Source organism: Zonotrichia leucophrys, chromosome 12 (genome assembly GCF_028769735.1).
Source record: "Zonotrichia leucophrys gambelii isolate GWCS_2022_RI chromosome 12, RI_Zleu_2.0, whole genome shotgun sequence".
Lineage (NCBI taxonomy): Eukaryota > Metazoa > Chordata > Aves > Passeriformes > Passerellidae > Zonotrichia > Zonotrichia leucophrys.
The window spans coordinates 14,284,942-14,310,126 of NC_088182.1; the positions used below are offsets into that span (position 1 = coordinate 14,284,942).

At 53.0% G+C, this 25,185-nt stretch overlaps 2 protein-coding genes and 1 long non-coding RNA gene across 6 annotated transcripts in view; 2 read left to right on the forward strand and 1 right to left on the reverse strand.

Annotated features, from left to right (window-relative positions):
- Window positions 1–10,800, forward strand: LOC135453263 (uncharacterized). Of its 2 annotated transcripts, none has more exons than XR_010441819.1 (3): window positions 1–7,741; window positions 9,937–10,047; window positions 10,697–10,800. It is a non-coding gene; the product is annotated as an uncharacterized LOC135453263 (long non-coding RNA). The 2 variants fall into 2 exon arrangements; XR_010441818.1 differs by having other exon boundaries at window positions 10,642–10,755.
- GLYCTK (glycerate kinase) lies at window positions 8,039–23,719 on the reverse strand. 3 transcript variants are annotated; one of them, XM_064724098.1, is made up of 6 exons: window positions 23,619–23,719; window positions 21,716–21,788; window positions 14,721–15,118; window positions 14,215–14,366; window positions 12,228–12,403; window positions 8,039–11,611 (listed from the first exon to the last, which is right to left on the reverse strand). In XM_064724098.1, the coding sequence occupies exons 3-6, from the start codon at window positions 15,008–15,010 to the stop codon at window positions 10,706–10,708; spliced, it is 1,524 nt and encodes a 507-aa protein (XP_064580168.1). In that variant the 5' UTR covers window positions 15,011–15,118; window positions 21,716–21,788; window positions 23,619–23,719; the 3' UTR covers window positions 8,039–10,705. The 3 variants fall into 3 exon arrangements, with proteins under 3 accessions (XP_064580168.1, XP_064580167.1, XP_064580169.1); XM_064724097.1 differs by lacking the exon at window positions 23,619–23,719 and adding an exon at window positions 23,570–23,598; XM_064724099.1 differs by lacking the exon at window positions 21,716–21,788 and having other exon boundaries at window positions 23,619–23,713.
- The window catches only part of WDR82 (WD repeat domain 82), a 17,921-nt gene continuing 16,329 nt past the window's right edge, over window positions 23,594–25,185 (forward strand). The window contains exon 1 of the mRNA XM_064724100.1: window positions 23,594–24,190. Coding sequence (XP_064580170.1) covers window positions 24,030–24,190 — 161 coding nt within the window. The 5' untranslated portion in view covers window positions 23,594–24,029. The remainder of the gene's footprint in view (window positions 24,191–25,185) is intronic.

Genomic DNA, 25,185 nt, shown 5'->3' on the forward strand with positions numbered 1-25,185 from the left:
ACAAAACTCATGAGAAATAGGGGAACTGGTTTGGGATTTTTTCTCTGGTGTCTTGACCCTTTGAGTTATTGAAAAGCCAGCTGCAGCTCAGCCCTGCACGGCGATTCCCATGTCTCCAGCCAGTCATTTTGGCTCTGTAGGTGGCCTGCAGAGAAGTCCTTGTGAGTACAGGAGCAGCAGCTCACACTGTTGTGGTTTCTGTGGCAGGTTACGCGGTTTTGTCTCTATTTCCATCCCCAGTTCAGATGTGTAACAATCAGAATCATCAAAATGTAAATTACAAAACAAAAAGCTGCTGTGACATAATTATAACTCTGCCCTCAGAAAGGTCAGCCTTTGGAGCTGGGAGGCCCAGAGGAGCACTGTGCCACTGTCCCATCTGCTGGCCACCATCCCATCACCCACCTGGCCACTGGCAGGGGACGGAGAGGGGAGATGTCTGTCAGGCAGGGAGTGGGTGACCTTGTGAGGTCCCCTTCGTCCTGCTCTACTCCACCACCTCTCGTTTTTGTCCAGGCACTCACTGTAGACATCTCTGAAAGCTCTAATCTGCAAAGCCCTGGGGGGCTCCACACTGCGCTGACTGCTATTATCCCCGAGACAAAGAGGGACAGGCAGGCAGATTACCTTGGCCTTTATTTTTTCAGCTGGGAGCAAAGAAAAGCCTTAAATGAGCTTGCTGCCAGGGCGGGATTGACGGGGCAGAGCCCCCAGTGCCCTGCACTCCTTCCTGTCCCCAGCTGCCGGGACCCCATTGCCCATCCCTCGGTCACTCCCTGCTCTGCTGCCCAGCCCCAGGGCAAGGCAAGGCTTTTCCTCAAGGCTGGACTCCTCTGTGGCTCCCCTGCAGTGTCTCAGGCCGTGTCACACCTGGGGCTGGCGTGGCCATGACCAAACCGGCGCTCACACCCACCTGGTGCCCACCATCTCTGTGCCCCTGGTCTCATTGCCAGGCTGGAGGGGCGGTGGCTCCCAGGGTCCCATCCCGGGCTCGGGGCTGTGTCCCACCCGGCCTGGCCCCGAGCCAGGGCCAGCTCCCCTCCATATGGTGCCCCTGGCCGGCTCCCAGCGCGGGGCAGGTGCTCCTGTCGGGACCACACAAAACCCCATTGTCGCCTTCCCCGAGCCTTTCCCTCCCGGGCAGGGCCCGTGCCAGCCCCAGCCCTGCCGGGAAAGGCTCAGCCAGCCGGGCACACCACCTCCTGCTCTGGGTGCCCTGCAGAGGATGCTCCCCGTGTCCCCCTGCGTCCCCAGCCCTGCTGGGTGGGCTGTGTCACCCGGCCGCTCAAGTGCTGATGGTTTTATGCCCAGCACTTCATTATTCCCCGAGTGCCAGGGCCATGTGCTGGCGAGCGGCGCTGGCTGTGACCCGCCGAGCCCAACGCCGCCGCCGCAGCCTGGGGAGCTAATGGCAGAAGCACACCACACGTGGAGTTTAATTATTGGCTTTCTTCCTCAACAGAGTACATTGGCTGACCTTAATGCAATTAATTACGGCTTAATCAACTTCTGGTGGCTCAGCACAGCACACAGCGATTCCTGCCTTTCCAGGAGGGTTTATAAGAGGTTAAAGCAGTAAAGGGGAGGGTGTGGTGTTGTTTGTGGGGCTGTGTTGATAAGTCGAGTTAAGTTAGTCAGGTATTGGGGTAGACTTTGTGTCCTCCCAGGCTGGGCTTGTTGCTGGATATTCTGGTATAGGCAGGGGAGAGGTGAGCTGGACTCAAAAGCTGTGTCTGAAGTGATGCCTCAGCACAGAAGTGCTTGTGTTGCTTGTTTTTGGCATCACACTGAGCTCAGGGGTGGTGGGACTGTGGCTGGGTTGTGCATCCAGCAGCTGCTGGTGGGTGGCTCTTAGGTTTGCACCCAGAGTGCTGGAGGGGATGTGTGGGGAGCCCTTTGCTTCCTTGAGCAGCTGACACAAGAAGTTGTTGGTCACTGAGTGTTCCTGGGCAAGAGGGAGGCTCATCCCCTCCCTGCCCTGCAGCATTTAAAAATTAACAGCTCTCGTGAATATAACAGAGTGTCGCCAGCACCCTGGCATGGGCCCTTGGCCTGCGCCCCATGGCTCCTCTTGGTTTGCCTGCTGGGTGCCCCAAAAGCTTTTGGAGCCCCTAAAAGGGGATTAGACACAGATGTCCAACACAAAGACTTATTTGCACACCTTGTGTTTCCAAGCCAGCAGGCACCTGTTGGCACAGCTGGTGATGGGTGCCCTGCCCTTGGGCTGCTGGGATGAAGTGACTCAGCCTTGGCCTTGCAGAAAGCCCTGGCAGGGGAGGTGGCCCTGTGCAAGTGGTGGCATGTCCTGGTGATGGTGGCAGAAACCACAGCATGTCCTGCTATGTACCCTCACATCCTGCATGCTTTGCATCCTCCCTGTGCCATCATCCCAGAGCAGTTCCTGTCCCACAGTGGCATGTGCCCCCTCTGCTGCTGTTTCTTTGGGTCCCCACGTCCCTGGCTCTGCCACCAAGCCCCTCGTGCAGGCTGCCCAGTGCTGGGACTGGGATGTGGCAGTAGGAGCTGTGCCAGGCACTGTTACTGCCTTGTTTGCTTCTGTGCCAAGTCATTAATATCAAAAAGCTAATTAGGATTCCACAGCCCTTCCCACCCAGGCCTTTCCTTTGGAGGCTGGAGGATCCTTGTCTGCAGGATTTTGCTGCAGCCCTGCGTTCAAAGGAGTCAGTTCTGCTCTGTCCCATCCCGGTGCTTTGTGTCCCTCCCTCTGTTCCTGGCTAATCCATGTGGCTAAAGCCCCTCCAAGCCTGGCAAATGGGAACTGATATTTGCCAATAATCCCTGTGCTCTCCTGGGCAGGCTTCTCATATTACAGGTTTATTAAAAAAAACAGAACCCAGGCAGCAATAACCGTGGCCCCAGGGAGAGCCTGAGCACAGATTGTTCCTGGTCAAACCCCACCTAAGAGGAGAGTGCAGGCCCGGCCCCATCTCCTGGAGCATCTCTGGGCAGAGCCCAGCCCCTCTTGCAAGCACAGGAGGAGTGAGCCACAATCCTCTTTCTCCCTTGGGAACAAGCAGGATTCCCATGAGTCACAGCCTAAATCCAATTTCTCCCTCAAAGGCTGTGGGATAAACCCTGCTATTGCTCACCAGGGCTCCCCAGTCCAGTGCCAGCACCCCCTGGCCTTGGCATCTTCCCCACTGCTCCTGCACTGGCATCTTGCAGGGACAGGACAGAGCCAGCTCCACCTGCCTGGCACCTGCTGGGACAAACAGACTCTACTACTGGTTTTTTGCAAAGCTTTTGAGGAAACTTGCCCAGAATCAGGGATGCTGTTTGCTGTTTCTTCCAGAACAGTAGTAGTGATGTTGCTCCATCCTTTCCCAAAGTCTTGCCTCCTTGAGAATGGGTTTTTCCTGTGGGAAATTCAAACCGCTAAATATGTGTAGCTGGGGGTGGGGTTTTTTTGTTTTTTTCCTGCAAAAAATATCAATTTCCCTGCAAGGAGTCTCACTTCAGCTCGAAACATTTCATTGCATGGACTGGGGGTTTCCTTCTGGTTTTAAGTCAACATTTCCCCTCAAAATGTCACTCAGGGAAAGCTGCTTTTTTTTACAGCAAAAGTCTGTGATGACATTTTAAGTGGAGAAGAAAATTGCTGCTTCGTTTCAAAATGTCAACTTTGAGTGGGGTGGGCTTAGAGTTTTGTTGTTTTTTTCTTTTTTTTTTCATGCTGGTGTTTCCCAGGGGAAAAGCAAAGCGGTTTCATTAGACTGAGTTACTGTTGCTCCCCCATCGTCTCCAAAATAAATCTGTTTGGCTTTTTTTTTTTAACCTGTTTGCATTTTTGTAGCAGGGAAACTTTTGCCGAGAGAAGTTGTGCTCCGGTGGGATGCTGCCTTGGGAAGGGACAACCCTGCTGCATCCAAACGGAGCCCTCTATGGCAAATTCTCTGCCACCAAACTCCAGTGAGGACCTGTGGGAGAGACTCCACTTTGGTTCCTGTGGGAAGGATTAACAGCACATCCAGGTTTTGAAGCTCTCCTCTCCCTGCTTTCCCTCTGCCTTGTGCTCCTGCTTTTATTTCATACAGCTCTCCTCGAAAATCGCTTGTTCTAGATTAGGCTAGAGACTGGAGTTATCTTCCTTTTATTTATTAGGGTAATTATACCTAATGATTCACATGCTCGGGGAGAGTAATTGCTCCCAAATACAGCGCTGGCAGTGTTCGTACCCAGCCGGGGTGCGGTGATTCACAAACGCATCTTTTCCTACAATTCATCAGCTGATGATCCCGTAATTGCCGACTCGCTCTGGAGCAGTGAAGGAGCGATCGGGACCCGGCGCTGCCCTCCGGTGTTGGGTCCCTGGGAGTGTCCCTTCCCTGCCACCCCAATGCCCGGCACCGTTCCGTTCCTGTCTGGGTTTTGCTGGGGATTTTGGCTGGGCCAAGCCCCTCAAACTGTGGGATTTGTGCTTTTGAAAGAGTCACGGTGCCTAATGTGGCAAATTCCGTGGCACAGCCTGGCCGAGGGAAAGCCAGGGCTGTCCCCCTCTCCATCCTCTCCATCCTCCCAAAAAGTGGCACAGATGTGGTTTGATGCTCACCTCTTCACAGCTCTTGGTGACAGCCTTGGAATTCTGACGTGGAAAGCCAAACCCCCCAGGTTTTGCACTGATAAAAGCTTCTGTGGGGATGGATCCCCCTTCCTTGGGGTCTGGCAGCCCTCTGCCTACACTGCCCAGGGAGGGGACATGTGGAGAGCCTTGCCTCAGGACTCTGCCCATCCAGTGTGGGCAGGGACATCCCACGAGGGATGATGGTCAGAGCCCACCCTTCTGCACAGCCCCAGCCCCTGGAGAAACCTGGGCACTGGGGTGGAGGAAGGCTTCTGGCAGTGTTTTGAAGAGTGTGGATGTTCCCAGTGCTATCCTGTGGCATGGAAAGGCAGTCTGAGGCTTGGAATTCCTCCTGCTGGCTTAAGGGGAGCCCGGGGTGATGGTTCTGGGATGGCTCAGCCCCTCTGGAGCTGCTTAAGACAACACCATAGTGCTCAGCTGGAGGCTGCTGGCTGGCTGTGCTATCTTGGGCCAGCAAAAAGAGTTTTTTAGTGCTGTGTGGCAACCAGAGAGTGTATTGCCACTTTGCTGGGGGGGTTTTGTTGTTCGGTTTTTTTTGCGGGGGAGGTTGGTGTGGAGTTTTTATTTGTCTGTCTTGGTTTTGTTTGTTGGGTTTTTTTGTTTGGTTTGGGTTTTTTTTTTCTTTTTTTTTTTTTTTTTTTTTTTAGCTAGAAGACCCTTCCCTTCTCAGTCTGGGCTGCACTGCATGAGCCTGCACCCAGCACCCATTCTCTCCTGCCCCAGGCACTGCTCCAGCTCTGCCATCCCGTGGATGCCAGAATCGCTGCTGGGATGTGAGCAGAAAGGCAGGGGGAGAGGAGGTGGCACAAACAGCCCTTTCTGCTGGCCACCCTTGGCTTCATCCCCAGCACTGCCTGGGTGGGCTCCCTGCCCTGGTTGTGCCAGTGCTGCTCTCTGAGTGTTCACTGAGGAACAGCTCCCTGCTTTCCCTCCACCCACATCCACCTCCTTAGAGGAGGATCCATGTTAGTGCCTGGTCCCCTGTCAAGAGCTCCTGCAGGCAGCCAGGAGCTGCTCCTAATGGGCTGCCAGGGGATTTGGGATCTGACAGCTGGGTGCTGACAGCTCCCTGCAACTGCTCGCTCCAGCTGCTGGGCTCCTCTCCCTGGTAAGATGGAGAAGGATGCTCTGACTGCCACAGGGAGGAGGCTGGCTCCTTTTTCTCCCCTCACCAGGTGTTTGTGATGGTGCTGGAGGGTTGTGGTGCCCACTGCCTTGGTGGGACTGGAGGGTTGTGGTACCCACTGCCTTGGTGGGGCTGGAGGGTTGCGGTGCCCACTGCCTTGGTGGTGCTGGTAAAGCCTTGGGGGACAGTGGTGGTACAAGCAGAGGGTTCCCAGCTGGAGGAGCTCCTGCAGGGTGGTGCTCCCACATGGGCACTGTGAGAGGGAAGGAGGTCTGGGTGCTGCACAGAGCAAGTCTTGTCGCAGCCCCTATCAGGGAGTTGGGATGGGAGGCCCTTCTTAGCTGGGAGAGCTGGGAGCAAGTGCTGGCACCTCCTGGGGCTCCCTCTGCAGCAGCTTTGGGGCCTCCCAAGCCTTCTCCTGGCTGACACATCGCCTCTCTCCTCTGCTTGATGCAGGGCTCCTGTGTGTCCCCACAGACCCCATGCAGGGGCTGGGGGGATCCTGGGGCTCCCTGGGGTCCGGCTCCATCCCAGCAGGGCCGTGGCAGCCCGGGCAGAGGGACTGTCCCATCATCCTCCAGCACGGAGCATCTCCCAGCCTGCTGTCTTGTATGGCTTTTTATTCCTATGTGATTATACATCCCACTTCATATAGGGATTGAAGCCGTGCACTACGCCGGGCTCCTGCGGCAGAGAGCAGCCCCTGTGCCACGGGAGCCGGCCTCAGAGGAGCCACCAGAGCTGTCCTCAGGGGCTGGAGGGGGACTGCTGGCCTCAGCCTGAGCTCATCCTGCACCCCAGGCTCTCCAGCACTCTTGGGATGCAGATGAGGGGTGCCAGGCTGCTTTGGGGTGAGGCCGGCACAAGCCCACTCCTTGCACTGCAGCCCCTTGCAAGGGTGGGCCTGGTTCTGCACCACATCTGCTGTGGAGAGCCCCAGTGACTGCACTGGTGGGCTGATCCCTGGGGAATCTGCTGCTCTGCTTTTGTCCCCGACTGTCCTGGGACATGCAGGCACTGCCAGCAGCACAGGGGAGGAGGAAGAGGAAAAAGATGCTGAGGAATGGCCACGACAGCAAGGGCTGCCCCAGGCACGATGCTCTTCAAGGTTTCTCAAGAGGCCTCAGCCACTCTTTCAAGGTTTGTGTTATATCTGTCACATTAGCGAAAATGGTGAAAATTGTGGCTTGTGGAGGAGATGAAAGGCAGCCCCTTCCAATGCCTCCATAAAGGAAGGGCCCCATTAACACCTAGTGAATTATTGGCCATTAATCAGGCTCTGTGCAAAATAAAACCATCCACATTTATCATTATTGGATCCTTAATGAAGTGATAATGGGAATGCTGGGGAGCTGTGATATTAATGTCTTCTAAGAGGCAAGAGCAGAGCCAAGGGCGGCAGCCAAGATTTTTAATTTACTGCCAGAAGCTCGTGCTGTTAATAACGCTGTTACTTCCCCCGGCCGTTAGCCCTGTTTGGCTACGAGCTGCCGACCTGGGAGAGCAAATCAACCCTGAACACACCCAGACTTTGTTCACCTGCTCCCCACACAGCATCTGAGCACGTTTTCCCCACCCACAGTCCCCTGCCCATGTGTAGGGATATGGCTGGGGAGCTGCTGGCTATCTTCACCCACCTGGCTCCTTCCTGAAGGCTGGCTGGTGTAGAAAGTTTTGCTTTTCTGATAAAAAGGGAAGGGACTGTGAGCATCAAGTCCCTGTGTCTGTTACTGTCCTCACTCTCTCTGTGACTTTTCTCCTTAGGCACAAGCACCAGAGCCAGGGTGGCACAGAGCTGGTCCCAGCACAGCCCACACACTGGGGCTGCTCAGTGTGACTGCAGCCACACTCTGGTGTCTTCATTTGCACAGCTTTACTCTCATGAGGGCAATATCCCATCCAGGACAAGCTGCAAAGCCTGCTCAGCTGTGGTGACTCACTTGAGTTCCCAATGGGAAAGTCATTGCTCCTGCCAAGCCCTGCCAGCCCAGAGGCAAATCATTACCAGGCAGGTAAGCGATGCTCTCTCTCGTGTCTTAAGATTTGTGTTATCTCACAAATCCTGTTAAACCTGGCCAGTGGGGCCCAAAGGTATGTTGGCTCATGCATGGGGCCTTTTGACCTTTTGTGAAGGCACTGCAGGTCAGAGGGAGCTGGCCTTGGGCTGGAGTGATAGCAGACAATTCCCTGCTGAGCACTGTCCAGAGGAATAAGATGCTGCTTTGTCTGGGAGGGCTGAGCACACTCCAGTGCTCCTTTTGTCCCTAGGCAGAAGTTGCACAGGGTCCACTAAAGCAACTCCTTGGAAATGGAGCTTTGAGTTATCCAGGCAGAAGCATCAGAGAAGTATTTCTGTAGCCTGGGTGTTCTTGCTGAACCTCCCCCTGGCCTGTCATCTCCTCATTAGGAAAGAAAGGACAAGAACAAAAATCCATATATGGCAGCCAAGCAAAGGTAGATGGGAAATGCACTTCAAACAGCTCCATCCTTTCAACAAAGCTTTTATTAGACTTCTCTCCTCCCCAACACACACTCTTTAATCGTTATGAAAAGCCACCATTCAGGAAGCAAGGACACTGCTGGGGCTACCTGGAGCAGGCATTTCCCAGGAGAAGCCAGCCAGCACTAGCCCAAGGTCCTCTGGAATTGACTGGGAGGCAGCACAAGCAGCAGCTCCAAGTCCAGGGTGGTGTTCAGCAGTGTGGCAGAGCTGTGGGCAGGGGGTTGTGGTGGCCCTGTGGCAGTGGTGGCAGTGTGCCCAGGCTGGCACACTGGTCTGCTGCTGAAGTGACCCTTCTGCCAGGCACCCCAGCCTGAAAGGGAGTCGCTCTGCATTCTGCTGGAGCAGAATGGCCCAGGGAGCACCCAGCAGTGTGGAGCCAGCAGAGTGGCCCAGGGAGCACCCAGCAGTGTGGAGCCAGCAGAATGGCCCAGGGAGCACCCAGCAGTGTGGAGCCAGCAGAATGGCCCAGGGAGCACCCAGCAGTGTGGAGCCAGCCTCACCCAGCTGTCCTGGCTGCAGCCCACACCTGTGGCTGTGTGGCTGCCCGTGTTAGTGCCCCGTGGAGCTGCCCTGCTGGGCACGGAGCAGGCGACCTGCCAGCGACCTCTGGAGAAAAACACAGGGCACAAAGCAGCTTCTCCTGCACAACCACCCCTGACATTACAGGGGGCACAGTGAGCTCTGTAATGCTTGGCAGATTTTCCCCAGCAGATCTCAGAGCTGTTTGCCACTGTGAGCAAGTTCAGGCATGTTACAAAAGACCTTCAGACTCTGAGGACAAATGAGATGCATGGATGAGTTTAAACCACCGGGCAAGAGTGGGGTTTTGAAATTCCCAGGGTTGTGCCTTATTCTGAGCCTGGGCTGTAGCCCAGAATGTCCAGCTGCCAGCCTGGCATCGACAGCAGGCCCCACGATGGTCCTGCTGATATCCCTACTTGTTAGATACTGGCTTCAAAACCAAAATAGGAGGTTTTGCATCCTCCACAAAACCCCACCCTCTGATCCACCTTGAAGTGGGGTGCAGAACAAGTGACTGTTCAGTGAGACACCACAGGCTGTTGGCACAAGGGTGTATTTATGTCACGAGATGAGATCAGGCACACGGAGTAGGTCGGGCTGTCTGGAAAGAGTCTGAGTCAAGCGTGTCCTATTACATTAGAGCTGGATTTTCAAAGGAGCTCAGCTCCCACTTAGGCTCTGTAACAAACAGACGGATATTCAAAAGGAGTTGGACGTGCTGGGTCATCCTGGCTGCTGAGCTAAAGCCCTTTGAATACCCAGCCAAACCGTCAGTGTGCCTGTTGCTGCAGGCAAAGCCCTCCTGAAATCCAGCCCCACTGTGAGCTCCCTGTCCTGGGAAACCGAGCTCATCTCTGCTCTCCCGCATACCACACTGCAGTAGGTGACAAAAACTGTGTCCTCGTGCATGTGGGGGGAGCAGCTTCCTGTCAGAGCACAGCTCTGGCAGATCTGCCCTTTGATCAGCTCAGCAGTATGGGTCAGGAGAGCTGAGCACGAAGGTTTCCTTGTCTTTTGTTCTGTGGAATTAGCAGAGTTAATCAGAATGACAGCAACTTCTGCCTCAGTGCAGAGGAAAGGTCAGTGGCTCAGGCTGGATGCACGACAGTTTTCTACAGCTGGAAAACAACACCATGAAAGCTCATAGCATACAAGCTGCTGGCACACAGGCTCTCCCAACAGGGACCAGCAGGGAAGATGTTGCTGTGGAGGAAAGGAGGCTGGAGGAGGACTCCACACAGATGGCTTGTCACTGCGCTTCATTCATCCCCATCCTTACACTGTACAGTGAAGGTATGTCGTCCTCTTTGTCACTGTGCACTGCTTGTGTCACCCAGCCAGTATCAAGAACTTCTCTGTGCCAATGTGCTTCTTAGCCACACTCCTGCTGTGCATCCTGCTGGGCCTGGGGTCTCTTGTCATCTCAGTACCCTGCTGTGGGAAGAGCTGCAGGGCACTGTGCTGGCTTGTGGAGCAGGTGCTGGGTGTCCCCTTCCCAGCACATCCCCCCAGCAGCTCCATGCTTCATGTGAGCAGGCCTTGCTGTAATTTGCTCCAGTCGACCCCTAAAACCCCACTGCTGAGCTGCTCTTAGCTGGGAGCACCACAAGTGCAACAGTGCAGCAAGGGCTCTCCATGGTAGCCCTGCAAATGGCCTCAACTTCCCTACATCTCTTAAATTAACCATAGCTGGAGCAGTCACAAGCCTTAAATCCAGTTTCCTTGTCTGTAATGTGACCTCTTACCTTCCTCTGATCCCACCAATTACAAGTGCTTGTTTTTGCTGTGGATGTCCACTGATGTATCTAATTAGTGGATTCTTTCTGTCAAAGACACTGGCAGCCTCAACAGTGAGCCCTAATTTAAGTAGTTTGCATTTGTCCACAGCATTGGTGCTTTCATTTACTCCTGCTCCTAATTAAGTGCATCTGGGTGTCTGCAGAGGGAGCTCTCATGATCTCTCCGTGGCTCTAATTAAAATGGCCTGGATGTCCATGACATTGGTGCCTGTCAAGCCTGTCACCAGGAGGTGATGCCCACCTTGAAACTGGCTGAAGAACGTGTAGGAGTCGTTGTTCCTGAGAAAGGCCTCCACATCCAGGCCCTCCTGAAGTGCCTCAGCCACCAGCCCTGGGCTGCAGAAGGCTCCTGCTGCCTCCGTTGGCCCATCCTGCCCGTCTGTTCCCCCACTGAGGAAGAGGATCTCACACCTCCCTTGGGGGCTGCTGGCTCCTGTGGCCTGGGCCCTGTGCAGCCCCAGCCCCACACGCAGGGCCAGCTCCTGGTTTCTCCCTCCCTTTCCTGTTCCTTGGAGCTGGACTGTGGTTTCTCCACCAGCCAGGATGCAGACTGGTCTGTCGGGCCCCAATCCTCTCAGGGCCTGTAGGAACTCCTCCAGGTGCAAGCCTGGGATCTGCAGCTCTGCTGCCAGCTGCAGGAGATTGCCCCTCAGCTCGTCCCCCAGGGGCCCTTCTGCGAGGCTGCTGAAGCCCAGGCAGAGCAGCTGGATCAGCTGGCAGTACAGGGTGGCAACATGGCCCACTTCCCCCTGCACTGCTGCACTCAGCACCAGGGCTGCATAGCCCAGGCCCTCAGCCTGGCGCCTGGCCTCCTCCAGAGCCAGCCTGTTGGAGCCAAGGATGATGTTGGAAACGTGGGAGTAGTTTTCTGGAGCAGTGGGCTTGGTGGGAGAGCTGGAGAGAACCATTTCCACTGACTTGGGCAGGCTGTGCAGCAGGTTGTATTTGGTGAGTATCTGAAGGCAGTCTTGGACACTGTGGGAGCTGGGAGCAGTGGGCCCACTCGCTATGATGTCCAGGGGGTCACCTATCACATCAGACAGGATGAGACTCACCACCTGTGGAAAGAAATGCCCACAGATTATTGCAGGAGGCAAAGACAGGTGACCACAAATGAGCCATGGCATAAGCACTGCTCTGAGTTCCATCCCCACATCAAAGCAGATGGAAACAGGGTAGGTCTTCACCCATTGTCAATTTATGGACCTGTGAGTGTCACCTTGCCCTTCTCAAACCCACAGATTTACAGTCCCCTTTGAAGCTGGACTGTCATGCTGGAAGATGTAACCTGTGACACTGCACTTGTCAGGCCCAACCTCGTGTGGTTCAGCAATGGGACACGCTGAGAACAGCTCCCAGGGGAGCCAAGGGTCAGGGCCAGCCTTGAAAGCACTGTGCTGAAGCACCAACACTTGGAAGTGCCTGCTGGCTGTGGACTGGGGTCTGCAGAGTGGCATGATGGGATGGCTGATGTTTCCCAAGTCTGAATTCCCACTCTCCCAGCTCTGTCTCCCTGAGAGTTTTGGTCCAAAGTGAAATCTCAGCCAGGGAGCCCCAAAACAGTGTGCAAAGCTGTTCACTCAGTATGGACAAAAACCTGGCAAGCTGATTTAAACCTCTGTTTTGAGGGTAGATGGGTGATGTCTGGGCAGACAGGGGCTTTCCCTTGGTTACCCGAGCAGGATGTGCCAGCTGGGCCAGCCCTCCACCCTTCAGCACAGACAGAGTCTTCCGGACGATGTTCAGCTCCTGTATGGCAGCTCCTCGGGAAGCCAACAGCTTTGTGAGCTTCTCCTTCTCCTCCAGCAGGATGGGAGGGATGGGAGCAGGCAGGAGGGCTGATCCACCCCCTAGGATGCAGAAGAGATGGCAAGGACATCAGGATAGCAGGAGAAGGAGGACAAAGGAGAGCAAGGCTTTAGCCTTTTCCCTCACAGGTGTCTGGAGGGAAGGCAGAGGCGGTTGGGGACCTAAGCTAACACCTCTGGGGAATTCAGTCATCCTCAATGGTGGGTTTGAATCACTGCTGTGCTGCACTCTCTGCAGTCAGCTACACTTCACCCAGGCAGTGTGAGCCTGGCTGCATGGGGGCACCACAGGCCTGCAGTGTGGTGGGGGTGACAGAAGAGAGACAGCACCCACCCTCACCTCTGCACTGGGCTGCAGCTGGCTCCTCAGACTGATACTCAGGGGTCACCTGGCTGGGTGAGCATGGAGCCATGGCCTCCATGGCTCACACAGCAGCCAGTGCTGGCCACATGGGGACACACATGCCTGCTTTAGTGCTCCATTTATCCAGGACAGTGTGTAAAAACACTGGCTAGGGATGCAGCAAGATTGGAAACTGCTGAACTGCACTCATCTAGGCCTGGGAGGAGAGAAAAGGGGGGACAGTAATGCAAAGGACAAAGAACACTCTGAGTCCAGGGTGATAGCTTCACTGCTGGGAATTCTGTCTGACACAAGCAGGCATTGGAAATGTGGAAAAGAAGGAAAGGTTCTAATGGAAAAGTGGAATGGATTGAAAATACAGAGGAGAAAAGAGTGAGGTCTGTGCACAGAGTGAACGTGCACAGAAGTACAGCTGAATGCTACTGTCAAAATGCAAAGCCTGCTCAGAGGTTTGAGACAAATCAGCATCAATAAAACATGATGAGCAAGAAAAACAAATGCAAATGCCTGTGTTTCAGTCAATAGCCAGGGATCTAGCTGAGAGGCAGGAGCAGTTGGGGACCGGCTGCTGTGTGGGAGTGCACATGCACAGGGAGTCACAGCCACGGGGAGATCCTGTTCAGGCTCCTTGAAGGGCTGAGGAGTCTCTTGGAGATCCCTGGAGCCAAAAGACAGGAGGAAGCCCAGGGGAATCCCCAGAAAGCACAGCTAGCTTCCAGTCACTTGGGTGTTTGCCTAATGGCACTGCTCTCTCTGTACTGGATCAGGCTGCAACATCCACAGAGGAATAAACACTGAGCAGAGGAGAACAAGGCCTTTCTGCAGAGCTGCTCCAAGCCCCTGCATGCTTCTGCCACTGAGCTCAAGATGAGGTGATGTCACTGCATCCCTCTGATGCATCTTCTTGCACAGCCCTGGATCTGGGGACAGCCTGGGGGCCACCAGCCAGCCCTGGGGGTGTGCAGGGCTGCCCCTGCAAGGCATGCAGCTTACTGTGTGCTACCTGGAGGCCTCATTTCCACTAGCTGGGAAGGAGCCAAGCCCTGGGAAAGGTCAGTCCCAGAGCTCAGCTTTCAGACTCACGCTCCTGCACAAAGGCGGAGCATGCAAATCTACCAGGTGCTTGCTTCTCCAAGTCTGCGTCCCCAAAGGTAAGGAGGGGGCAGGAAGAAAGTGTCTCCTTGCCAAGAGGTGGGAACAGCTGCCAGGCTGTGCTCAGAGGTGCCACTTCTCTGTGGTGGCACAGCTGCAGGACCCAGCCTGTGCAGCTCAGCCTCTTTCCAGTGCTGGGAGTGAGCAGCAGGAAGCCCTGTGCTCTCCCTTGCTGCGTGCCTGGAGGAAGGACGGCAGAAGGCAGAGGGAAAATCAGAGGTGCAAGTGTCTGTGCTGAAGGGGCTGGCACAGCACAGCACTCCCTTGCTGCAGGGTCAGGGGTGGGCAGGCAGCTGGGGGCCTCAGCAGATCCCACTCCCTGGGATCCCCACACTACCTGAGATGAGCACAAGGAGCAGGTCATCTGCAGTCAGACCCTCAGCCAGCTCCTGGATGGCAACTGCTCCCTTCAGAGCCTCTGCATCTGGGAGGTTGTTCTTGGCACCTTCGATGACCTGGATTCTGCTGTGTGGCTTCAGCAGCATCTCCCTGGTGAGGTAAGAGAGGCAATTACACCACGGATCTGTGCACCCACACAGGCAGCCAGGCTGTCACCTGCAGGTGCCTGGGGTACCAGTGGCATACAGGGAGTGACCAGGACACAAAGCCTTTGCTGAGTGTCTCTTCCCCACAGCCAGAGAGGCAGCACACCCAGCACAAGAGGTGAGCTGCATTACTGGTGTCACTGGGATGTGATGGTGGTTGAAGATGAGAACAGTGGGGTGGATGGGGTGGGCAGCTCAGAAGGACTTAAGATGTTCATAGCAATATCCCACAGAGAAAAATATCGCAGCTTATACCCCTCCTCCCTGCTCCCCAAAACTGCCCAGAAACAGTCCTTACTGCATTCCTGCTCGCTGCAGGCTCTCCTGGATCCCCAGTGGCACATTGATAATCCCCCGAGTGAGGTGCTCTCCCAGGATCTCTTCTGCTGCTGCAGCCATCCCCAGCACAGCTTTTCCAAAACCCACCAGGTACAGGTGGTCCCTCTTCAGTGGAAAGGCCTGGCCCTTGACCAGCAGCTGAGGGCTCCCATCTCCCTGGAGCTTCAGAGCCCTCCTCAGCATGGGAGCGGGGCGGACGGTGCCCAGGGCGCCGCGGAACAGGGACAGCGCGTGCTCGCGGAGGGACATGGGGCACAGGCTGCCAGGGCTGAGCCCCTCTGCCTTGTGGGGTGGGCTTCTGCACTCCTGCCACCGCTGGCAAGGCACCAAGGGCTGAAACAGCCAGCAGCCTCCGACCTGCAAGGGAAAGTGAACACTTTGGCTAGTAGAAGAGACAGGGCTGTCACAGAAAGAACAGAGAGGTCAAAACATGAACTGTGGAACTCTAGCTCCTGTTTCTCCTAGATTAAGGTGTCATACAAGCAGCATTTTCTAACTTTTCCCCAGGCAGGAGGAAGGGAAGGACAGTGTCACATTCAAACTATCTGTCAGCTTGTGATTCCCCTGCAATCTCATCACCTCCTGCAGGGAAGGTGAGCTCTGCCAGCCAGCTCCTCCATCACTGTAGATTTGCCACTGGCAAGCCATCATTTCTATTTGTTTAGCGTTTGACACATTTCCAAACTGTGGAAGCTGCTCTCTGTCCTGGAGAGAGCAGGGCATCTGGGTGGAACAGCTTTTCACTACATTAACTCCCTTCCCCATGCCAGCCAAATGCTGATGTCATCCTCTGGCTGTGCATTGCCCCATGTGTCCCTGCAGCATCAGACACGGACTGAGGAGAAACAACAGCCTTGCTGGCTGCCCCATCCCTTGCTGCTGGTGGCCACACAGAGACCAGTAATGAGGTTTCCTCACCAAACAGCAAATTAACACAAGGCTTAATTTACCTTTCTCTTTTACTCCTCATTATCCATTAAAATCACATTTAGAGCCCAAATAAGAGTTCATATCCAGGCAAAGTGTCTGTGAAAGCTGTGTCTGTGAAAGCCCATTTGAGCTGCTCTCCACTGAGCATTAGCATTATCTGCAACAGATCTGTGCATGGACCAAAAAATCTCAGCTGCTCAAGGGCAGATACTTGTCTTGACAGAGGAAAGGTGGCCCCTGCCAGCACACACACATCTATTCCCTCCCAGCATTTCTCCTTCCTTCTGTTAACTGGCAGCAAGTTCACTGCTGGTTTCTGAGGATCAAAGATCCTTGTGATCTGCATCTCTCCTGCTCATGGCATTTAAGGCAGGGTGCCAGGAGGCTGAAGCAGCCAGGGCAACACACTTGATCACAGACCCATTGAAATTCCCTGAGAGTGAGTTAATCCTCTCTCACAAGTAAAGGGATGTGTTTTGTGCAAGGGCTTCTTTTAGGAGAGCTCAGGAGTCCAGAGGTCTCTTTGTCCTGACACTCCCTAGCATTGCAAGGTGTTAATCATTAAGCTGGACAAGCTTTTCAACAGTTCCTCTGGGTCTAAATCTGCCTTACTTTGCTGCAGGGACCCAAAAGATCTACAGAGAAAACCTCTATACACCTTCTCAGGCATTGAAACCTGGGAACACTCTGAAATATTGGGACAAGGGACTTGTAGGTAAGGCTGTAAAGAGAATCAAAAGTTTGTCAGAGAAAGAACCCCAGGAAGTGGGGAAAGACCCTTAAGAACAAGGCTAGCAGTAAACGATTCATTGCTTAGGAGAACAGATTTTAAAGCCAAAAGCCAAGGCAGATTAACTACCTTTGTGTACTCCCTTTAGGTGCTGTCAGGACTGGCTTTTCAACCACGAGGAGACAGGAGAACAAAAGACAGGGTGCCCTGACCACTTTGTTACTAGATTCTTAAACTTCATGGCAGCTGATGCTGCCAGCAGTTGAAACCACTGACCCCACTCCAGTGAGGGCCAGAGTAACTGTGCTGGCTGCAGGGAGGTCAGCCCTGCACCTCTCAGGAACTGAGACAAGCATCTCTGCTCCCAGCAGGTCTCTGATTCACCTGGCCGCGGGCACTGTGCAATCAGAGGAAGGTGCTACAAAGCAGAGGTGCATCACACCCCAGGTCACCTCGTCTAAGCTGCAATACAGGTTTGCAGGAAAGGCTGGAGAACAAAAGCTTAAAGGGAGGCAGGGGAGTTTAAGAAAATAAAGCCCCAAAGTTTTTAACAGGCTTTGTCTCTGCCTTGATGTCTCTGCGCGCCGCTGACCCTGAAGCCCAGGGAAATGGAGCACAAGCAGACCTGCAGGGGAAACGGAGCACAAGCAGACCTGCAGGGGAAATACAGCACATGCAGACCTGCAGCCGTGGCTCTGTCACACGTGCCCTCCTGGCAGCTCCAGCTCCAGACACCACACAGCAGGCAGGAGTTCTTTAAAGGCAGTCCTCTCCTACTGGAGGTGGAAAAACTAAATGCCAGCTTAATTCATCTGGCACTTGTGTACATACTGCTAATGCTTACTCTGGAAAGCATTTCAGTACAATAGCAGGCATGTAATCTGTTTTCTGCACTCTGAACTCAGATTATATTTTAACCATCGAGGCCTGATCCAGAGCCTGTGGAAGCCAGCAAGTGCCTTTCTACTGCATCTCAGGATTTTGGAGTTCACTGCCTGGCACTGATCTCAGAGCACAGGTGTAAAGGCAGAGTAAATACAGTGTAAAACCCCCTAGTGCTCTGAGGTTATCCAACGTTATACCAGTGCAACAGAGAGCTGTATTTGGCACAGATCCATTTGCTTTGGATGTCTCAGTGTGTGACTCTGCTCCTTGTCAGCTCTGATTAGACACACAGGCTCACTGGAGACTCCCCTTGGAATGGGGGTGCTGCTAATGATACCACAAATCCCTTTTTATGTAATTTATTTATACAGTCTGAGGCACTGGGTACTAAATGTCATCAGGGAACAGCTATAAATCAGTGCTATGAAATCCACTGTAGATATTAACAAAAAATAAAACTCCTACTCATTTTACTAAGGCTTTAAAAACAAGATCAAGAGAACTGAATATCACCCCAAAACACAGGCAGTAGTGGAAAGAAAAATAACCCAAATGGCAGCTCTCATGCTCCCTCCCCAGATGGTGGGTTTAGAAGTGGTGTAATTGCCTGTTAACTGCTACATATTGCACGAGGGGAAATTACACCCTCACATCCCTGCCTTTTCCTCTTCCCACTGCTGGCTGTGAGGAATCTGGGCTGGGAGAAGGGGCTGATGATGTGACTCATATTACTTCATGCACTAATCTTAGTTTCCCAGTTTCTCAGGAAAATCACTTAAGGATGAATGAGCCCTCTTCTGTATGGATATAAGGTGACAAGCTACAGGCACAAGGTTCAGGTTTCACACCTTCTCTTTGTCCCAAGCTGGGATAATGTGGAGTTGGGATATAGTCTTTTGAAAAGTTTTCTGTAAGTTTGTACTAAGCTTAGGATGAAAATGATGCTAAGAATTGCCTGTTCCAAAGAGAGCTGGAGGATTGTAAGGGGTTTAGATTAATCCCCTTTAAATGAAAACTTCCTCAGCTTTCATTCATGAATAATCTACGCACTTATAATAATCTACACACACCATTATAAGCCCTTTCTTCAGAGGGCTCCTCCTAAGCCTGTAGAAATTTCCACTGTTAGCTCTCACACCAAAATGCAGCAAAACCCCAGCTTCTCATTTTCACCTTCTCTGGGAAAGAGGGAGGGGAAGGAGCTGGACTGTGATAAAATACAGGCAAAACGCTCGTTTGCATTACCTTTCATTAACTTTTTAATTAAAGCAATTCTGCAGGCAAGGAGCCAAAGTCAGAGGGAGACAGAAAGAATCCAGCAGTAGGGGCAGAAATGTGGTAAAGCTGCCAAGTAAATTGGATGGTGGCAAGAGACCAAAAGCATGGACATAGCAGGGCAGAGTCTGAGCCATAAACTTGGAGGCACACTGGGGAAGAAAACAGTGAACAAATGAGCTGGCCATGCCCATGCAGTGAGAAAAATGAGCCAGCACCTCACTCCATGGCAGGTACTTGAAAGCTAGAAAAATACTCCTTTACTCCTTTCTAGGGGCCAGTCTGCCATCACTGGGCAGAGCTGAGCTGTTCCAGGTGCTGTGGTTGGAGGTTTGTTCAAGGATTTGCATCTTGGGCTTGTGGTTTTTTTGAACTTGGGGCAATTGAGCTTATTGCAGGCCAACCCAACCACACAGACATCCTGCGCATTTCAGGTGCTGTGAGATCAGAGGATGCTGTGCCAGAATACATGATTTAACTGAGAACAGGGACCTAAGTTACTTTAGTTTCAATGCTGTCAGGATGCCTCTGGATTTCCTCCAGGACTGGTGGCTGGCACACCTTCTACAGGGTCAGCTTCAAAATCTCCGAGGGGCTAGGAAAATATTTGAGATAGCACTGGATCAAACCCCAGTTGTTGGAGGATAATTTTGAGCTCAAGCTTTAAGAGACAGATTACAGCAGTAAACTCCCAGACACAGCAAGTTTTAGCAGTGTCTCTTGTTCCTCGTTTTTCTTGCTGCGTGACTTTTTTCTGGCCTCTCAGCATGTAAATTACTGACAGGCTCACCAAGGCTCCCTGCTTCCATTCCTCCTGCATCACCAGGGGAATTTACCTATGAAGTACAACAAAGTGGAGATTTTACTGCCTTAAACTCCCCCGTTCCCACTTACTGACACATCTCCTCTATCATTTGATATATCAACTTTAATTCGCCTGGTGAGCCCTGCTCAAACCCAGGCTTGCTGCTCCACATGGTCCCAAAAGCATTACAAGAAAATTTTCCAGGAGATGCACTAAACCCAGGAGGGAAACAACGCACTGAAGGCTTGTTCCAAGTGACTATTCTGGGAGGATTAGATGGGGGATTTTTCAAGACTAATCTCTTTAAATGAAAATTTCAGAATTTGATTAATTTTTTAATCTGCACATGGATTTGCATAAAATTACTGCACTGCCTCATTCACATCTGGCAAAAGAGAAAATGTCTGCAGCAAGGATGGGCAGCTATGAAGGGTCCAGTGCACGAGTGGGTGTGCAGGGACGGGGTGAGGGGCCCTTTGCCCCCTCTCACTGCATCCAAAAGTGGGAAAAAGTATCAGGGTGGTCAGCAGCAGTATGATGAGTCCACAGGGTTTGCTAGGCAGGCAAGGGAGAAGGTAGGATGGAGCCTGGATACCTTTGTTTTAAGAATATGCTGAGCTCTGGGAAAGCCAGGAGTCCTAGTTTCCAGTACATGGCTTTCTATATGTTGCTTGGAAAAGAAATATGTTGCTCTCATGACTGATTTACTCACCAGGAAAGTGTCAACAGGGTCTCTCTGCCTTTGATGGGGAATGTGGCTTAAGGCCAAACACAGGGAAGATAAGTGTTCTATTCAGCATTTTATATATATAGATCAGTATCATTAGCAAAAAAAAATTAACTGGATTTGACATATGCATCTTACTAGTTTTTCTAGGTCACACTCCCTTCACTCCCTATATATCTTTTGGAAATGATTTTCCCATGCTCTGGGGATTGCAAGGAAGAAAAATTTTTCACTAAAAATTCTTCTGTAGCTCAACACAGAACACTACTACCCTGAAGCCAAGCCCATGCCAAGTTTACTTCCTTTCATGCTGTAATTTCTCAAGCTCCCTATTCTGAGTCAACTTGCCATCAAAGATGAGAGTCATTTAAAATCCAGGGAAGGATCACAGTATTCTAGAGAAGATGAAAAGCTGCGAGCCTTGAGGACTGGAATAGTAGAAAGGGGTTGAAATTCAGTGCTGCGAAATACAAGGTCATGGTCTTTGGGATTAATAGCAGAAAATTATGAGCTCCTCAGCTGGAAATAACATAAGAGGAGAAAGAGCCAGGAATCTTAATCAGTCACAGGATGACAATTACAGCTGCCCTCTGGGCTGAGACAAGAGGCTGTGGGGAAGGTGGAAAGCAGCAGATGTGAACTGCCTGGACTTTGCTGGGGTTTTTGACATCATTCAGTGAGCATGCTGGAGGGTGGGCTGGGCAATCACAGCTGGACCCCAGCCTGACCACGGGCTCAGAGGGCAGAAAGCATGGCTTGGGGTCCAGCTGACAGCTGGTCATCAACTGGGGCTCTGCTGGTGCTTGTGCTGCCCCACGGCTTCATTAGGGACCCAGAGAGCAGCACAGAGTTTGGGGAGCTGCTTATGGAGGCACCTTCCAGAGGAGCTGGGATAAACTCAAGGTCGGGGCCCACAGAAAGCTCAGGGCCCTCAGCAGGGAGAAGTGTGAATTTTTGCTGCTGAGCAAGCACAAGTGCCTGTATTGTGCAGGTTCCCTGGTATCTAATACAGAAATGCATAGGTAGAATAACTGCATTTGATCGATATTACTCAAGCAGCAATTAAACGTTTTTTCCATTAACTAATTTTGCAGGGGCATTATCCATAATTCCTACTTAATATGACATTTTTCTAGGAGATCCAATTATCCTGCCAGCTAAATTCCAGCTTGGTATAAACTGACAAACTAAGTTCCAACGATTAGGAAGAAAGGCAGAAGAATAAAAAGGAAGTGACAAAATATCAAATCAACAACCCACGGTGTTATACAACTCTAAAACTTAGCTAAGTATTGTAGGTGTTTTGAAGTAAATTGTCTTATGATGTTATTGGTGAGTCACCTCCGGGCCTGCAGGAGATAATCCAGGCTCTGATCCTGCAATTTAGGGTGTGCAGGAGGCACGACATTCCCAGCTTTTCTAAACCTCTTATCACAGGAAAATAAATCAGTTGTGGGTTTTGAACAGGCCTAACAAAGGGGCAGCTGACCCCAGACCCTCGGGAGGAATGCAGGCGTGTTCTGGTATCCCTGGACTCCCCTGTGAAAGTCTTGACTTTGTTTCAAAGTAAAAAAGGTAAAACATTCTGAGAGCCAAACTCACAGCAGTGTGAGAGGATGAGATCTTCAAACATGTAAGTGGGAGCTCCAGCGAGCAAACAGCGAGGGCAAGGACTCTGAGAAAAGAAACAATTCACTAAATCAGACAAAAATAAATGCACACAAAATAATTGAGCCCGCTTGAAGGACGTGCAGAGCTTTAACAGTCCTTGGACTTGCTGAGGTTTGACCACAGGAGGGCAACAGGATCCAAAAGCAAAATCAAACTCTATTCTGGACACCTTGAGAGAAAATGCAATTAACGTTCAGGAAGGCATCTACAGTTTATTTTTTTTTCTTTTGATTGTGTTTCTGGGGGATCAAAGTGACAAGATCTGCTGGTTTCTAAATTTAAAATAGCAGCAAACTTCGTGGGGTGAAATTTTCACAGCTACTCATAGTCCAAGAGCAGCTTTTTAAGGTAAGAAATACACAAAAACATGCACACTGAGCCTGTCATCAGGATTTGTGATAGAAAAAAGCAGTTCCAAGGTGTGTGTACTGCAGCAGCATCCTCAAAAGCCACGGTGTGTTTCTCAAAGGCTTAAGTGTGTGCTACCCACCTTTACCTGAGAGCCCACGAGGTGTGGGAGCACGGTGCTACAGCTGTGGTGTTGCTGTAATATTGCCAACAAGTTTTTAGAGGAATAAAGATTACTGGGAAATAAAAATGTGCTGAAAATTTTTAGAGGAATAAAGATTACTAGGAAATAAAAATGTGCTGACTGCTGGACTGAAAGTGGGAGGGGAAGGGTGAGAAAGTGATCACAGTGTGTTTCAAAGGAGAGGGAGCTGACTGACACTCCCTGGCCACCTGGGCTGCCCTGAGGCTGTTCCTGCCGCTCCCCAATCTGACGCTGGGCTGCCCTGAGGCTGTTCCTGCCGCTCCCCAATCTGACGCTGGGCTGCCCTGAGGCTGTTCCTGCCGGGCTCTGCCGAGATGCCAGCACAGCCCAAAATCCCCTGTGTTGGAAAAGAACCCTGAGACACCGAGTCCAACCCATGGCTCAGCACCACCGTGCCACCCTGACCCCCTATGGCCACAGCCAGCCTTTCCTGGAACACCTCCATGGACAGTGACCCCACATCCCCCCGTGCAGCCCATTCCAGCGCCTAAGCACCCTTGCTATGAAGAAATTCTTCTTCGTGTCCAACGTAAAACTTCCCTGGCACAGATTGAGGCGGTGTCCTCTCATCCTGTCAGTGGTTAGCTGGCCAAGGCCCACCCGGCTACAAGCTCCTTTGGGGGAGCTGTAGAGAGCATAAGGTCACCCCTGAGCCTCCTTTTCTCCAGGGTAAACACCCACAGCTCTCTCAGCCGCTCCTCACATGATGGTGCTCCACACCCTTCCCCAGCTCTGCTGCCCTTCTCTGGACCTGCTCCAGTATTTCAAAGTCCTTTCTGAACTGAGGAGCCCAGAACTGGACACTGCACTCAAAGAGTGCCCTCACCAGTGCCCAGGACAGGGAGACAATCACTGCCCTGCTCCTGCCTGCCACACTATGGCTGGTAGAGGCCAGGTGCCACTGACTCTCTAGGCCACCCGGGCACGCCTGGGCTCATGTTCAGCCTGCTGCCGACCAGTGTGTTTCTCTCTAGTTTCCACTGGAAACCCCGTAAAACTCCTCAAATCGCCATCACGCGGGGCTGTCCCGCACAGGGCGCGGCCGTCCCGCGCTGCCCGCGGCCCCTCACGGCCCGCGGCCCGCCCTGCCCCGCACCGGAAGTGACGCGCTCCCGCCGGGGCGAAGCCATTGCCCGTTTTACGGGATGACGTCATGCCCTCAACCCGGCCCCCAACGCCTCAATCGGCACGGGCGGGTGCGTGGGTGGATGGGTAAATAACGGATAACGAACCCCGGCCCCGCCATAGCCGCTCGACCCTGCCCTGCGCCGCCCTTCCCACCTCAGACCCCAGGAGCGGCGGGGACGGTGACAGATGCTGGCAATCGCGGCCGGCCGGGAGCGCGCGGGCCTCTCTGCTCTTCCTGCCACACTCAATATGGCCGCCGGCCACCCTGCCCTCCCCCGTCCCAGCAGCCCCCGCGCCCGCCCCCTCAGCACCCCCCCGTTCCCAGCGTGTCCCGCGCGGCCCCGCCGGAGCCGCAAGATGGCGGACACAATGAGGGGGAGCCGCCTCTCCGCGGCCTGACCGCGCCGAGCCCGCCGCCCTCCGCCGGCCCCGCGGCCCCTGAGCGCCCCTCACCGCCGCTGAGCGCCCCGCCCCGCCCGGCCCGGCCGTTCCCGCCGCCGCCCGCAGCCCCGCCCGGCTGCCCTCAGCGCCGCCGCCCTCGCTCAGTGCGGCCCGGCGGGCGGGATGAAGCTGACGGACAACGTGCTGCGGAGCTTCCGCGTGGCCAAGGTCTTCCGCGAGAACTCGGACAAGATCAACTGCTTCGACTTCAGCCCCAACGGCGAGACCGTCATTTCCAGCAGCGACGATGACTCCATCGTTCTCTACGACTGCCAGGAGGGCAAGTGAGTGGCGGGGCTGCGGCCGCGGCCTTCGGGGGCTGGGGCAGTGTCTGGGGCACGGGGTGTGAGGGGCCCTGGCGACTGCCCACGGTGGCCTCTGGGGACAAGCTGTGCCCGCACATCTGGCCCCTGAGCTTCAGCTTGAGCTTCTCTATAATTGATTTTCAGCGTAGGTTTCTGAGTAGAGTCCCAGCGGCAGGGATGGCAGCGGCGTGGGGATGCTGCTCTACGGGTGTACTTGTTATCGTTAGGCTGGAGACAGTGGTGATAATTTCCTCAGTGTAAGCGAAAGTTCACTTCTGTGAGAGCTGAACTGTTGCTAAGCCTAAAGGGTTCAGTCTGGTCACATTTGCAGGGTTGCTGCAAGTATGGAACTGACTTCTCGGGCTTCTCTCTCTCGGGCTCACGTCTCGCTAATTAGTGGAGATGTGGTTGTTGTGAGCAATGTGCAGATGTGCCCTTTTAATGCCTCATTTGAATGTAACTTCGTTGCTAAATGCTTTAAGCCAAAAGGTGCAGATAATGTGACTAAACTAAAACAAGAAAAACCTGGTGGTGTTTTCCGTAAAACCCAGTTCCTAAGTGGTGTCTTGGATCGCTGCAGGCAAACGTGGTCCTCTGTGCTTTGAATAATTTTCTCTAGTTGTGTCCTTATCTGTAAAGATCCGTGTGAATTGCCTGTGTCTTTGAACACTGTCTGTTTGGGTGTAATCGATCAGGGTGTTGATTGATTTCTGTTACCTGAGGGTAATGAGTTGAGGGTGTGTTTCTGTTTCTCATTTAACTGTCCGGGTTTATCTTTGTTCTACAATTGATCACATGCTGCTCATCTCGATTTTCGGATAAACCCTCAGAAATCTGCAGAGCACTTGAGATCTGGTGCTCCTGTTCAGCAGACGGAAACCTGCACCAAGGAAGGGCGTTTGTAGTCGGTGAGAGTTGGAACAATTTGAGCCAAACGGTGTCATTATGCCATTAAAGTCTTTCTCTGTACTTTC